The sequence below is a fragment of the Macaca nemestrina genome, chromosome 10, assembly GCF_043159975.1.
Source record: "Macaca nemestrina isolate mMacNem1 chromosome 10, mMacNem.hap1, whole genome shotgun sequence".
In the NCBI taxonomy this organism is placed as follows: domain Eukaryota; kingdom Metazoa; phylum Chordata; class Mammalia; order Primates; family Cercopithecidae; genus Macaca; species Macaca nemestrina.
The window spans coordinates 31,960,276-31,976,717 of record NC_092134.1 but is presented as its reverse complement, the minus strand read 5'-3'; the positions used below and the strand labels follow the sequence as shown (position 1 = coordinate 31,976,717).

At 36.5% G+C, this 16,442-nt stretch overlaps 1 protein-coding gene across 3 annotated transcripts in view; it reads right to left on the bottom strand.

Moving 5' to 3' along the window:
* The window catches only part of LOC105493841 (solute carrier family 5 member 8), a 60,578-nt gene that overhangs the window by 29,243 nt on the left and 14,893 nt on the right, over positions 1–16,442 (bottom strand). For all 3 annotated transcript variants that reach the window (XR_011608931.1, XM_011761777.3, XM_071071252.1), the window contains exons 4-10: positions 16,222–16,289; positions 15,444–15,598; positions 12,286–12,426; positions 9,219–9,348; positions 6,008–6,096; positions 4,710–4,822; positions 1,905–1,972 (exon numbers count right to left, since the gene is read on the bottom strand). Coding sequence is in view for 2 of the 3 variants with exons in the window: in XM_011761777.3 (XP_011760079.1) it covers positions 1,905–1,972; positions 4,710–4,822; positions 6,008–6,096; positions 9,219–9,348; positions 12,286–12,426; positions 15,444–15,598; positions 16,222–16,289 (764 nt within the window). In the remaining variant the exon portion in view is untranslated. The remainder of the gene's footprint in view (positions 1–1,904; positions 1,973–4,709; positions 4,823–6,007; positions 6,097–9,218; positions 9,349–12,285; positions 12,427–15,443; positions 15,599–16,221; positions 16,290–16,442) is intronic.

Genomic DNA, 16,442 nt, shown 5'->3' with positions numbered 1-16,442 from the left:
AGAATTCTACCAAATAATTAAGGAATAATTGGCACTAATTTTAGACAATCTCTCCTAGAAAATAGAAAACAGAATCCTTCTCATTTTATTTTATGAAGCTAGTATAACCCTGCTATCAAAACCAAGGGCAGTATACTCACACACACACACACACTCACATGCACACACACACACACACGCACCACTACAGATCAATATTCTTCATGAACATAGATGTAAAAATTCTTAATAAAATATTAGCACATAGAATTCAGCAATATATAAAAATAACTACACACCATGACCAAACAAGGCTGGTTCTGCATTAAAAAAATCAATCAATGTAATCCATCATGTAAGTAGGCTAAAGAAGATCACATGATCATATACATTGATGACAGAAAAAGTGTTTGAAAAAATTCAACACCCATTTATGGTGAAAACTCTCAGAAAAAAAAATAGGAATAGAGAGTTTCCTGTTCACATTGGAGAACTGGGTAAGGATTTCCACTCTCACTACTTCTATTCAACATGATGTGGAAGTTGAAGCCAGTGCAATAAGGAAATAAAAGGCATACATACAGATCAGAAGGAAAGAAATAAAACTGCCCTATTCGAAAATGACATGATTGTTTATGTAGAATATCTCAAGGAATACACCAAAACAAACCAAAACATAAAACAAAGAAACAAAAAACTCTCAGAACTAATAAGTGAGCTCAGCAAGGTCACAAGATTGAAGATAAATATAAACACATTAATTTTATTTCTACATATTAGCATTGAACACATAGACACCAACATAAAAAATATGATTTGCATAAAAAGCTAAATAAATGAAGAGACATACCATGTTCATGTTTTAGAAAATTCAACATAGTAAAGATGTCATTTCTTCTCAAATGAATAAACAGCTTTCAGGCAATCAATATTTAAGCAAGATTTTTTTTGTAGATACAGACCAAGATTATCCTAGACTTCATATGAAAAGGCAAAAGAACTAGAATAGCTAAAACAATTTTGAAAACTAAGAATACAGTGAGAGGAATCAATCGACCTGATCTTGAACTTATTTTAAAGCTGCAGTAATCAAAATGATCAAATTATAAAGCTGTGTGGTATTGGCAGAAGTACAGACACATAAATAAGTGAAAGAAAACAGAGAATTCAGAAATAGACCCATACAAGTATGCTTAATTGATTTTTTACGAAAGTGTAAAGGCAGGTCAATGGAAGAAAGAGAGCCTTTTCAACAAAAGGTGCTGGTTGAACATTCATAGAGGAAAAAAGAATGTCAACCTAAGTCTCACATTTTATACAAAAATTAACTCCAAAGGGATTGTAGGCTTAAATATAAAATGTAAAACTCTAAAACTCTTTGAAAAGAAACAGAAGAAAATCTTCAAGATCTGGGGCTAGGTAAAGTTCTTAGACTCTACACCAGAAACACAATCCATGAAAAGACAAATTGATAAACTAGATTTTATCCAAACTAAAAAAAAAAAAAAAAAAAAAAAAAAAAAAAAAAATTGTACTTTGACAGTCCCTGTTATGAGGATAAAAAGACAAACTACAGTGTAAAAAAAATTTGAAAACCACATGTGACCAAGAGCTAGTATACAGAATATATGGGTTTGATATTGTACTATCAAGATGTTACCACTGTAAGACATTACCATTGAGAGAAACTGAGTAAAGAGTATATGAGATCTCTCTGTATTATATCTCACAATTGCATGTAAATCCACAATTATCTCAAAACACAAAGTTTAATTTAAAAAAAAATTTTAAAAGCATAGTCATCTCTGCCACTTGATATGTCCAGGTGTCAATATACATTGAGAGAAGTCTGGAAGGATGGTGACATCAACATTAAAAAAAGATTTAGTGATTTATGACTTAAACCTCCACGGGTCAGCTCTCACCTGCAACAAAGCTCCCATAAGTGATGCCAGCGCAGCCATTCCAATACATAGGGCTCCATATACCACACCTAAATGGACAACATAAAAGCCAGTGTAAAATCCAGACCCGGAGAATTAGAATTCTCAATAGAATAATCCACCACACCTTTGATTCAAAGTGAGTAACATGACTATGGTGAAGAATGGACACACACATCAGAGCCAGTGAATAAAGGAAAGGGCTGTTTTCCTCTGACATTAACAGTGTTCCAAGAGGACAAAGCCCTTACATTGTGTCCCAGGATTAGTTACGACAGCAGGTTATATAAGAATTCATGTAATTAACTATAGGGATTAAAACTAAGAACTATATTGTGTTATTAATCTAATCCTCCATAAACATTTGTATATAAAGGAAGGGTCAGGTCTCTGTTTTCAGCTTGTCAAAAATAGAATACTATTCAGCTCTGCTCTGTAGAAGGTGAGAGAGGGAGTAATAAACAGAAATTAGACTCTTCTGACTTTAAGCATTCATTTCCCTTGGGAAGTGGCAACGGACACCATGGGGTGTTGGAGGACTTTTAGACCCCTCATAATCTCCGTCAATATCCTCAAGCCCTTCCTATTAAACTAGCAAAGAAAGGCAGCTTCTGAATAAGCACATCTGCCCTTCTGCTAAGTTGTTTTCTTCAAACTTCTTTAAAAAAATTCTTTTTAAATAGAGACGGGTTGTCGTTATGTTGCCCAGACTGGCCTCGAACTCCTGGGCTCAAGCGATCCTCCCATCTTGGCCTCCCAAAGTCCTAGGATTACAGGCGTGAGTCACCACGCTCAGCCCAAACTTGTTTATAAAAGTTCTCAAGCCACCACTGGTGGTCAGATTGTGGAATATTTTTTTCTATTGATTTTCGGTATTTCCCAGATTTTCTCCAGGTACATGTATTACCTTTTAAGTTATAGGAAATATCATGCAAAAAGCCCTTTAATACTTTCATTCAGCAAAAGTCACCTGAAATCAGTTGATAAAATTTCCCAGATGCAAAACTCAATATACAGAAAAAAAATGAATGCGAAATTTGCCCATCATAAAATTTTTGTATTTCTTATATAATGTTATTTCTATCTTATTTTAGCATTCATAGCTTTGTTAAATATATTGAGTAAATAATGCAGCTGAATGAAAAATCTTAAATATTTTTTCAAAGAGTTCTCATAGACATGATTTTTATGCCTCAATTTTGATGTAAATAATATTTTCAATATATTAGGTTTGATTCTCCATTTGATAGGATGAACAGTCACCTATAATTTTGGGAACTCAAAGTTATTGGAAACACATTCAAATCATCTGCCACATTCTTCTCTATGTCCTTACTGCATATACTTCAAGATTATGATTTCATAGTACCCTTTAAAATGAATGAAAATCTCATCTATATTAGCAAAGTTGATTTGTCATTCATCAACATCATTCCATGAGCACCAGCTAGTGCCTCCTGTTTTATATGCATTATCTCAAAACCCAATTCTGCAGTGTTTGTGTGCCCATTTTCCATATAGAGAAATAGAGGCTTGTATGGGTAACTGGATTTTCTCAAGGTTAACAGCTAGTAAATTAACAAAACAAGATTGGGTTTGTCTCACTTCAAAAGCATCTATTCATTCTACTAACCACACAGCTTCAATAATCCCACAGTGAACCAGTCTAAAACCCCTTTAGGAAGCATTGCATCATTCTGAAATTATGCTCCAGGATTAAAATTGGGTACATAATAAAATGATGCATTGCTATTTAAATTTAGGGAACACTGAAGGATATAAATTAAGGACTCATTCCTGGCTACAGTCGTGGCAATTTTACATAGAATTATGACTCCTAATAGGGTATAATTTACTATTTCTTTGACCGTCTATTAATGTTATTGTGTTGAAGTTAAAGATTCTTTCTCAAAAAGGAATTTGTTAGTCATTCATTTCAAGGTGTCAAAATGAAGAATGCAGTACATTGGCAAGATTTCTTTGAGTTGGATATTACATTTGAGACATCTGGGAACTGAAGGTGCTTAAACCAGTCTATTCAAGCCGGTATTTAACCCCTAATGATGCTCTACAATTGAACAGAACAGAAGTTGAGAATTTCTTGCACAAATTTATAGTTCATCTCCAGGACAGTGTACATAAGCAGACAGAACAGACAACTAAGACGAGTCAAAATTGATAACACTGTTTCTTTATCTTCAATTCATCTAATCTATTAATCTAATTTAATGTAATCCTCTGTAAATGTTTGGGAAGTGTTTGTGGGAAGACTACGTAACTGAAACTGACTGCAAGTTGCTTCCACTTGCAGTTAATCTTCAATGTCTTCTTAGGTAACACAGAAATCTTCAGTGCCTTCTTAGGTAACACAGAAAAAGTGTGGCTCTTGGTTCCAAAGTAGGGATATTTCTTAGAACTGTGGACTACAGTTGAAAAGGAAAATAGTTGAATTTTTGTGTGTGTGTGGCTAAGAATTTTAACACAAATTTAGGGTAGGATGAAGGCACAGGAAAAAAAGGACAGCCAAATCGGTCCCCTGCAAATTGTCGTTTGTGGTTCACTGACAATTAATTGTCTGAAGTGTCTCCCAAATCTTGATTACAGATATGGTAATGTTAAACACTGATACAAACATTTAAAAAAATCTGCATTGTCATAGGCATACATATGTGGATATCCATTCATAATCAGAGGTTCTTCCTCTGTAGCTTCAGTGGAAAAACATTTTTTTGTGTCAAAAAAATCATCTCTCTGAGCTAAAATGGAATTGTGAAAACAGAAACTTACTCATTCCTTGGGAAATCCAAGACAGAGACCTTTCTGAGAGCGATCTGAAGTAAGGTTTGATTAGATCTTCCACAGTTACTGCTGCTAAGGCATTAATACTGGAGGACACTGTGCTGTAAGGGAAAAAAAATTTTTGATTTATAATATTTTACCTTTAATAATACTTTAAGTGGGAATGAGAAAGGGGGAAACAAATTGACACTTCTAAAATATAACCCGATTTCTACTATGCTATTTTTATTTTATTATTATTATTTTTTTGAGACAGCTGGAGTGCAATGGCATGATCTCAGCTCACAGCAAGCTCCGCCTCCCGGGTTCACGCCATTCTCCTGACTTAGCCTTCAGAGGAGCTGGAACTACAGGCGCCCGCCACCACGCCCAGCTAATTTTTTGTATTTTTAGTAGAGATGGGGTTTCTCTGTGTTAGCCAGGATGGTCTCAATCTCCTGACCTCGTGATCCGCCTGCCTTGGCCTCCCAAAGTGCTGGGATTACAGGCGTGGGCCACCGCACCCAGCTCTACTATGCTATTTTTAATAATCACAGCACTGCCTTTCTGGAAACTGTTATCATCCAAAAATGATATTCAGGCAATATCTACAGGCTTGACAGTAAAAGAGAAAGGATATGTTCATGTTGCTTCCACTTGCAGTTAATCTTCAGTGTCTAAAAGAATCTACACAGATTACTCCATATTCTTATAAATAACAACTTTAAAAAATATTTTTCTTTGTGCATAGAAAGGACTGTCATAAGTCCTTCCTACCATGTGCTGTAAATGTCAACAATATGAATTTCCTGAATCCCCACTAACGCACACTGTACATGTTGATAATAACAATTCTCTGGAGGAAAGGGCAATGATAGATCACAAAATGTAAGACACTTTGGGCAGTATATATTATTCAACAGGTAAATGGAAGATTTCATTCTAATTTTCCAGTTGACCATGCTTTAGCCTCATGTGTGTTTTCAATCAAGACTGTGGCACCCATTTTTGATCATCAGTGAAAGCTACCATCAACCGATCATCATTATTGTGACCATAGAGTATCACATCATAGGACGTATGATGGTGTATTAGGGAGCAGGGACCTAGTTAAAAGTGGAGCTGATGACAACAGGACACTAGTCCACAGAGATAAGTCAGACCACAGAGAGGACACATGCAGCAGATTGCCTACTTTGGGCCATCTGTGTCCATGCCTAGAACTCCACATTTCACCCTAAAGTATCTAATAACAAAAGAAAGATCCCAACAGAGAAATCATGTGTTATTAGAGTCATAGTTCATACCTTAACGTCCCACTGTAAGCACAGGCCACAAAAAGTCCAGGAAGTCCTGGATAATCTTGCAGAATGTCCAGTACCAAATAAGGCATGAGCTGAAAAATTCCAACATTTATTTCCAAGTACTTTTCGCTACTGAATAAAATTAATGAATGCCTAGTTTATCATTTATCTTGTCTCCTTCAGGAACTGAAAGGAGCTATTCCACACAACTGAAATTTTCAAATACCTAAAATTAAACCTTTTAACTACTAACATTTAGAGAAACGAATAGCACAGTAGTTAAGTAAAGAGGCTTTGGATTCACACAGATATGGCTTTTGTAACTAAAGTTCTGAGCCCCAGCTTCCCCATCTATAAAATAGTGGTAATAATACTAACCTCATAGAGTTGCTGTAAAAGTTAATTTAGATAATTTATGTAAAACTCATAGTATAGTATATGGAATATAATAAATGCTCAAAACAAAGTAGTTGCTATTCTTGGGAATAATAAGTTGTTTTAAAGGATATATTTGACACACCTCTGTGCTTAAGTAAGCAGCATCTGCTTAACTTTACTTGATGACTCAAGGCCATTTTGTGAACTTTAGTCACTGCCCAGGATAGAAGATGTAATTTTAGCTGCATCAAGTACAAGACATAGTGATGGGTGGAGAATGACTTCAGGAAATCCCTTAAACTTGCTTCTTTTAAAAAACTTCCTGATACTAACTTGCTTTTGATAACTTCTATTTTAAAAAATAAATATCAAATAAGGATAATAAAGTGTGTGACTTCTGGACTCTGTTGCATGGCAGTTTTTCCACAAAATCAGTTTCCGAATCAAAAGAGTCCTAAGTGGACAATTTTCTAGAAGAGTGTCCTCTCATGTGCATTAAAACCTGAACTTCTCCCACAGTACAGAGCAGATGGCATGTCCTATTTTATCAGCTTCCATAGCCTCTTCAATTTCATTTAACAATAGTGTGCTTATGGGATATGGAAGAACTTCCTCCACTGTTGAAAGGGAATGTTTCAACAGTAGGATTGTTTCAGTTCTTTTAGGATTGCGTTCTCCACTTTTCCAAAGCTTACTAATTCTTTATTCTCAGAAAAATGGAATAGCATTTATCCCTATATGAGATCAAGACCCAGTTTTCCCAAAATATCATAAAGGTTTAACTTTAAACAACATCCCACAAATAGCAAAAGTAGGTTCCATCTATAGTGTTATAGCAAGGTCCAAAATCCTCTATCCTGTCTTCAACTTTCTCAAAAATCTGCGATGTAATTATTTCATGTGTGAGTGGCTCCCTCAAGTATAGGTAGAAACAATGAAATAGGATTGATAGAGAAGAAAATAGTAAAACTATATCTAGGAACTGGCCTGCTTCCTCTGGGCAAATGCAAGCAGAGCATAGAGAAACATATCCTTGCTCTCTCGAGGATAAGGGATTTTTTTGTATTTGTTTTTTTGTTTTAAGACAGTCTCCCTCTCTCACCCAGGTTGGAGTACAGTGGCTTGATCTTGGCTCACTGCAATCTCCACCTCCCAGGTTCAAGCAATTCTCCTGCCTCAGCTTCCTGTGTAGCTGGGATTACGGGAGTCCACCACTACGCCCAGCTAATTTCTGCATTTTTAATAGAGACGGATTTTACCATGTTGGCCAGGCTAGTCTTGAACTCCTGACCTCAAGTGATTCGCCTGCTTCATCCTCCCAAAGTGCTAAGATTACAGGCGTGAGCCACCACGACTGGGTGAGAATAAGGTTCTGACACAATCTTCCACTGTCTTATTTGCACGGTACCCCCAGTGAAATGTTAATTGAATTTACTTGTTAACTAACACAGTCCTGGAAACATCAGTTGAGGAAAAACCTTCACGGGCTGTCTAAGCGTGTACAGGCAAGACACCCTGAATATATTTTACAAGATGTCTCAAAGGTGGGAAGTCGTAGGGACTTTTTTTTTTTGCCCAGGGTAAAGGCAAAGTACATTAAAAACTTTTTTTTAAGTCCTTATTGTCTTCACGATACAAACTACAGACAATATAGATTGATAACAGTCACAAAACATTCTTTATTAGAGGGAATGTAACAGAAGAGTGCCTCCATCTTCACAGTAAACGTGATTCTCACCTTCTCTGAGAGAACAGGGAGGGTGTGTTTATCAAAAGGAGGGCATAAGGTAAGATAGGGTTGAGAAACAGCCCCAGGGTGTTTTTATTTTCCAGCCCCCACAAAGTTGTATTTTTCTGGGAGCATGAGATGCATTTGCATCAACAGAAATTCAATCTATTTTCATTCTAATGAATCCCCTAGGAACTTGTTCTGCAGGCGAGTCTTAGAAAATAATTTTGGCAAGAACTCAGGCTTTAGAGTTGGGCAATCCTGGGTTTGAATTCTAGTTCCCCTTTTTGAAAGACAATAAATGGCACAGAGGTTCAAAGTCAGGACTCTGGTGGCAGCTGGTTTTAAATCCTGGCTTCAGGTTACTAGCTAGTTACTCACTTAAATTCTTTAGGCCTGAATTCTCTCATCTTTGAAAGGGAGATAATAGTAGAACCTACATCAGAGGGTGACTGTGAAGATTAAAAGTTGAAATTTATATGAAGCATTTATGGTAGTGCCTGGCCCATGGTGGGTATTTGATAACTGCTCATAGTTATTCTTACTTATTAGCAATGTGACCTTGGGTAAGTTATATAACCTCTCCGAGAAGCATTTCCTCATCTGTAAAATCAGGATTGTGGGGTTGTGAGAATTAAATGAAGCATATTAATCTCTTGGCACAGAATCTCACCATAGAGTTGGTACTCAATAAATATTCACTTATTAGATCCATCTCTCCATCATTTAAAAAATTGGAAGATAAATAGTTTATAAATGAATGCTCTAACAAGCACCCACAAAATGTTCTATAGTACAATGGTTTGTGTAGTTTAAAAAAAAACAAAACAAAACTGTGTTTACATTCCTACTCCCAACCTTGAGCTATTTCTGTTTAACACTCTACTTGACTTTTCCTGGTGTTTCCATATTTTAATTTTAGATGCAGTACTCTTCTTTCTTGCTATATCTGCTAAAATAAATTCTTACCAAAGTTTTATAGAAATGTAAGTGACTACGGCAAGTTCACTTTCCGTTTCTCTACAAGAATAGGAATGCTCTTTCCTCTCAACTCATAAGCTTTTTGAATATTATTCATACACCTGTAAGAAAGACATGGTACTGAACCTGGTCTGGTGCAGACACTTTCTTGGCTGTCCAAGGATCACAGTCACGGTACCTAGAATACAGGGCGAGCCCACAAAACACTGAGCACGTGAGGATTGCCCAGAGTCCCACAAGATTGATGTAGAGAGACCTAAAGAAGTGAAAACAAACCAGCAAAAGACAACTGTAATTTCTGTCCCAAAGATTAGGGAACCTGTTATATAATCAAAAGAGACCCTCATGATTAGACTCAATAAATGCACATTATCTTTTGATTGTCTAAAACACTACTTATTTTATTCTAGTCTAATATTCTGCTTATGATACCAATGAATCGACAGTGTATTTGTAAATATTTGAATGGATGGGACTTCCCCATGAAAGAGTGTACGCTCATGGTCGAAGCTCCGGGGGCATTGGTAGCTTTATAAAGGTACCTAGTTATACTACTTCCTGTCTTCTTGTCATGAAATAAGGATTTTAATCGTCAACCGAGCATTAACTATTACTCATTCTCCTTTTAAAAGTAATGCCACTGTAAACTGCTAAACACTGTCAACATTTACACAGCAACTCATGAAACTTGTTTAAATGTTGTTTATAAGACCACACATTAAGTAGGAATGCAAACCTGTATTCCTTGGACAGGTATCTTCTCAAACAATGTTCAGCACTGTAATATACTGTGTGTGCTCCAGTAGAGAATAAAGGTTTACACACAGCACTGGAGCCAGTCCTGAGCATAAATCCTGGCTCTACCATATGTGACCCTGGGCAAGTAATTCAACCTATCTGATCTTCAGTTTCTTCATTGAAGCATAGGATAGCAATGCCCACGTCACAAAGTTATAAAACTAAATGAAACATGGTACTTACATGCAATAAACCCCTGTTAAGTTATTGATATTATTGATATTAGTGTTAATGTTATTGAATCCTATGTCTTAATAATCAGTTGAATAGTAAACATTTCTCTTGCTAAGATGGCTACATATTTTTTCCACTGGTGCTGTAGTGGACAGTGATGAGCTGCCCTAAGTGGAAAAGAGGTACCATCCCTGAAGTCATGCCTCCTTCTTCCCAACGCTCCGGGGAGTCTGCATCCAATGAAAAATTGATTCAGAGGTTTAAAGGCCCAGCCCCCTCACCCTAACATGGGACTAGTCTGAAGAGCCATCCTAGCTCTAGAGCTCCCTTTGAGGCCTCTGTTCAGATTGCATAACAGTCTAGCATCTCCCTCTCGTCAATCCTATTTCCTTTTCTTCCCTTTTACATATAGTGATTCTCTGATAAACTCTTCCATGCTAACCTCAACCTCAGAGTCTGCTTCTGGAAGAACCAAAGATGGGTTTATCAGATTTACCCTTCTCCCTTGAATTGACTAACATTGCAGTATGTTTTGCTATTGTTAGCTCATCTCCAAATCACCAGAAAATTATGTCCAGATACTCTGTTGCCCAAACACCTCCTCTGTCTTATATATGAGTTTAATATATTGTTTAAGATCACTTTTATGCTGTTCAAATTGACCATTTATCAACATCTCACACTGTCTTTTGTCAATCATTATCAGTAGGTCTTGGCTTTTTAGCAGGCATTAATTCTCCCCATAGCATAAGTGCAAGAAGGCAGATGAAAATGAGTCCCCTGGGTTCAGAGAGTCTGCTTCATGCAGATCCAATATGCTTATGGTAATTGATTTTTATCAAGAAAGCTCTAATGCTGTTATTTAAGTAATCAGGTCGGGCTTTTTGGGTTTCATGTTTCCAAGGGAAGAGAAGAAGAGCTTGTCCACAATTACTCTGGAACAGGTATCAGCTCTAGTATAGATTTAAAAGTACAATAGACTACTGCATCTACAAATTACATTCCTCCAAAATTCCCTAAAATACCAGAATCCTTAAGTTCATTTTGGGGGGATCCCATATCCAATTATTATATCCATATTCATATAGATTTTTCACTGTGAGTTCTTCAAAGATTTGGGTAATCTCTAAACCAATTTACTTTCAATATATTGAGTTCTGACATGTGACATCACAATATTTTCATTTTCTCCTTTGAATAGAAATAGAATCGTCCCTCCTTCCCTCACCCTATCTACCCTGGACTCTTATTCAATCTCCTTAGAGCTTTGAAGCCCCTAAAAGCATGTGAGCAGAGTCAGCCTATTTATCAGCACAAGGAGTGGTGAGCACTGCAGTGATGTGATGCCTCCGAAGAAGGAACCAGCCTCCATTCCACACTCTTTGCTCAAACCAAGATGGGCTTGAGAGTTCTGGACCATGCTGTCCTTCCTACCTCTGTCCATTCATCCAAATCACTCCACCTACCTAGAATGCCTTCCTACTCTTCTCCACCTGCCCAAATTATGATCATTCTTCATATTCATTTTGTCAGTTCAATAGGAATCTCTCATCCATCCTCCACCTTCACATCACATCAGTTGAAGTGGAAAAAGGAACTTACATTTACTAGGCCTTTACCACGCGTATGCCAAACACAGTATTTTACAACACCTCCCATGAGGTATACAGTATTTCTTATGCTCCTTTTACAAGTTTAGAAACTGCAGCTCAAAGAGACTGCAGAATGTGCCCAGGATCACTCAAGTAGCAAGTATTAGAGCAGGGTTATAAACCTATGACTGTGTCTGAAAATGAAAGACAAAGCACTATATATACTCTGGAACATTTTCTCTATTGTTATATTGTTTCATGAAACTGTTATATATCTCTAATATTATTTTATTTTTTAGCATACTTGCATGTATTTTCCTAATTTGAGATTAACTTTCTTCAGGACAAAGGCCATATATATTTATCCCCCATAGGTTCTTATGCAAATAGATGCACAATACATGCTGATTTGTTTTCATTAATAATTCTTATAAATATCTTCAAATAGCTGATTTAAAACATACAGTACCACTTTGTTCTTGGTCCTTTTGTAACCAAATATATCATTTATCTCTTGGAATTTCATGACACAAAACATATAAAGGAGCTAAACGTGACTTTCCTAGAAGAGTTTCCATAAAGACAACTGATGGTTATTAATGCTTCATATACCATGGTGTATGACTTACAATTTTGCTTGGAATCTGCTTTTACAAGAAATATATCTCTGCACCTGGGATTGGTTGACACCGTAGATGCTGCTCCATGTGAAGGTCCCTCCTATAATAATTGTCCAGAAGGTGTGTCTTTGCAAAGGGTTAGGATTAAAACTAAATGACAAGAAAGAGAAAACAAATCTGAACTATTAGCAGAGACTAAAAAAATCCTCTTAGATTATATTTGGAAGCAAGCAAGGTATATTTATATATACAACACATACATAAATATGTACAAATTTATTAATTTAAAAGGTAGAAATATTTCCAACTTAAGTTCAATGAAATAAAAAATATTATTTTCAGAGATCTGGAAATACTAGAAGAGACTGGGGGAAATGAATGTTGCAATCATTCTGAGCATTTATATAAATTGTTCTCCTGTGATCTAAGGAAACTGTCGTTTGAACAAATCTGACATGATGTAATCAGAGAACATGAAACAAAGAGAAAGAGAGAGAGAAAAACATTCCTAAGTGCACCACAGCAGTAGAGATGGCACTAAAATGAACACAAAATTAATAACACATTGTGTATAGAATTCCTCTCCCAGCACATGTAGTCATAGTTCTAATCTATATTCATGTTCAACTAATCGGTCAATTAATGCAGTTTAAAGTTTTGCATTTTCTAAAAGCTGCATGTCACTGTAATCATGCTTTATTAAAATGCTGTGTGTACAAGCTAAATACTAAGAGTTTAAAACCACTTTATGACATCATGTACATAAGTCCAAAACATTGTCACAGAGAAAGCCTGACTTCCATGTTTGAAAGATCTTTTAATCCTTTTTATTGGAAGGAATGATTTTGTTCATCTCTGATACACAATATGAGCTAGAAAACTTTCTGCAAAGTTAGCTTTCATGGACACTTCCTTAAAATTATGAAAGTTTGCAAATTCATGTCAAATCTTATATTTGAGATCCATTGAGTAAAGTGCTCTAATTGTATGCATATTCTGGAATTCTTATGGAAATGTAAGAGCCTCTATTTCATGTCTAACATTTCATATCAATGTCTTAAGAGTTTCAAGAGTGTTGACCCTTTCTTCCCAAGAGAGAGAAGGTACTACATTAGCTAACTAAAGAGACAAAAGGAGTCAGTGAGCTATCTGAGGGAAATATGACAAGATTTAAAACACTCAATTTAGTGGTTTAGGCTATACAGAATATATAGGCCAATGGCAGACAACACAGAAAATACCAATACAATATCCTTCTTCTCTTCATTTATCTTAATTTGAGCAATACTTTGTCTACCATATTCTCAAAATGTATCAGAATAACAAGGGATACTCCTGAAAAGTATGAAACACAAATAGGCTTTTTATTGTTGCTTAATGACTTTCAAAGCTAAGGTCATAAAAATGTCTAATCTTTTTTTAAGAATCTCTTACCAATGTATATAAGCTATTGCTTTGGTGCTCCAATATATATGTATCCTTCATATAAAGTGACAGCTATCTTGCAGAAAAATGACTGATTCCATACCCTCTCTCCTCAGCCTGGCCTACCAGGAAGAGATTTGGGAGTAATCAAGAGTAGCCATTGGTTGTTTCCACTTCCTGGACTTCCCCTTTCCCTGTTCCGGTAACAGCAACCTAGGTTTGCTTTGGGGAAACCACCATTTCTCCATTAAATAGTCTTGATTGACAATCAGTCAAAATATCTTGTTCTGCTCCAGCCAAAGGGTGGAACCATGTCCCAAGCTAGGCAACTAGAGGCTCTTTTCCTTAGAATCTGAATCTTGAGCTAAAAGAAGGAAATAAATATTGAAAATAGTTGAAGTTGATTCACTAAAATCTATTCCTGCACATTAACACATTGATCCTGTCCAATTTCTGAAAAAGCTTTTCTCAAACTTTGGTGCTTATTTTCAGAAGACCAGAAAAGAGCCACCAAGTGCAAAATGGGTTTTCTTTCTTCAGACTGCCTGTTCAAAGTGGGGCAGTCTGAAGAAAGAAAAGAGAAGGTAGGCTAGTTCAAGACGACATGGGTGCCTTTCCATATTGTAAAAGGACAATGCTATTGATCCAAAATGGAAGGTGTGTTCAATGTTCTTTTGAATTGTGTGATATACTTGGGATGAAATATCTAGTCTCTTCATTGTTCTTTCTTTAGGAAAACCGAATAGCTGTTTAAAACATGTTACATCATGTGCTGTACTGTCACTTGAAGCATCGACCATAACTTTCCTAGTCAATTCTCTAGAAATAATACTTAATATTAGATAATGTTCATTATATACTACATACACATACATATATAATTATAATACATAATCATAAGCTACTATGTTAATATACTATATATTGCCAGGACAACATCAAAAGAGAAACTCTCAAAGTTGCTTAAAACAAAGAATTGTCAAGATGAAATCACTGTCTTTCAGTGTGTCTCTCTCTTTTTTTTTTTTTTTTTTAATGGCAGGTGCTAATCCAATATGCTAGTGTTTGTCTCTTAAGAGGCTACCTTTTCCTTTTTTTTTTTTTTTTTTAGAGAGTCTCACTCTGTTGCACAGGTTGCAGTGTGGTGGCGTGATCTCAGCTCACTGCAACCTCTGCCTCCTGGGTTCAAGCAATTCTCCTGCCTCAGCTTCCCAAGTAACTGGGATTACAGGTGCACACCACCATGCCTGGCTAATTTTTTGTATTTTTAGTAGAGATGGCATTTCACCATGTTGACCAGGCTGCTCTTGAACTCCTGGCCTTAGGTGATCCACCTGCCTTGACCTCCCAAAGTGCTGGAATTACAGATGTGAGCCACCGCACCTGGCCAGAAGCTACCTTTTCTTAACTTTCTACTGTCTCTTTCCTTATCACCCTGTCCCACTTTTCAACCTATTCTGGACTTTGATACCCAGAAGAAAATACTTTTTTTTGCTTTAAATCCCTTCTCAGGAGGAAACATCGCTCTAAGCACCAAGTAGCTAAGTGCCATCTGACTGGTTTAATCCCTTAAAGAACAGAGGGAGGCTCCTTACATATTTACTTCTCTGCTTCAATTTGCTCTACCACATCCTTAGCAATTTGTTGGTTTGTTTTTTAATGTAAATCTACTATTTAAATAAAGAGATTATTTTTATAGAATGTAAAAGATGTGTTCAGTTGCCCAAGTAGTAGACACTTACTTCCAGAAATTTAATCTTCCACCATTATAGGCATCATTTAAAATAGTGCTGATTCCACCTTGAATCACCGCAGCCTGTATAATCACGGATGCAAATCCAGCCACCATGATCCCAACTTGAAAAACATCTGTCCAGATGACTGCTTTAAGACCACCCTTTGAGGGAAAGTATATTAGGATTAATGCTTCTATTGGACATTATTAAGCATCTACTTGCTTATACACTATGCTGGACAAAAATGATAAAAACATGAATGTCCTCCCATCTCAGTCTCCCAAGTAGCTGGGACTACAGGTGTATGCCACATTCCTGGCTAATTTTTAAACTTTTGTTTGTTTGTTTTTTGTAGAGACAGAGTCTCACTATGTTGCCCAGGCTGGTCTCAAATTCCTGGGCTCATGCGATCCTTCCACCTTGGCCTCCCAAATTGCTGCTATTACAGGCGGGAGCCACTGGGCCCACGACCTATAATAGGTTTTTCAGCTGAGGAATAGTATGAGCACAAATATAATAACTTGGCAACAGTACAGATGAATCAGGAGACAAGACTGGGAACCACTGCAGTGTATCAAATGAAAGAAAAAATTTCAGTTATGCTCCATTTTCTATAAAGGATCAAATTATACTACAGACTATTTCTCACACAAAAAAAGTTACCCTGTGGGAGGTCAGGAATAGGAACATAGGTATGGACAAACCAGACTACAGTATAAACTGGAATTTTCAATTTTGCAAAGCAAGTGGGTAGGGTGAAAAGGGAAATACGTCCTGGACGTACCAGTGTGCAGTAGAATGTGCAGACCACCCCTGTTGCCACCACCGCGCCCCACAGATCAAATCCTGTGACTGTAGAAAAAAAGAGAAGTCATATACAATTGTAAAATAGCACAATAAAAATAATCCTCAAAAATCGTCAGAGAAGGAAGCTATATCATTTATCAGGCACCTTCCTCTATACCCACTTGCCTAAAGCCAAAACTAGGTCCAAATCTCATAAAT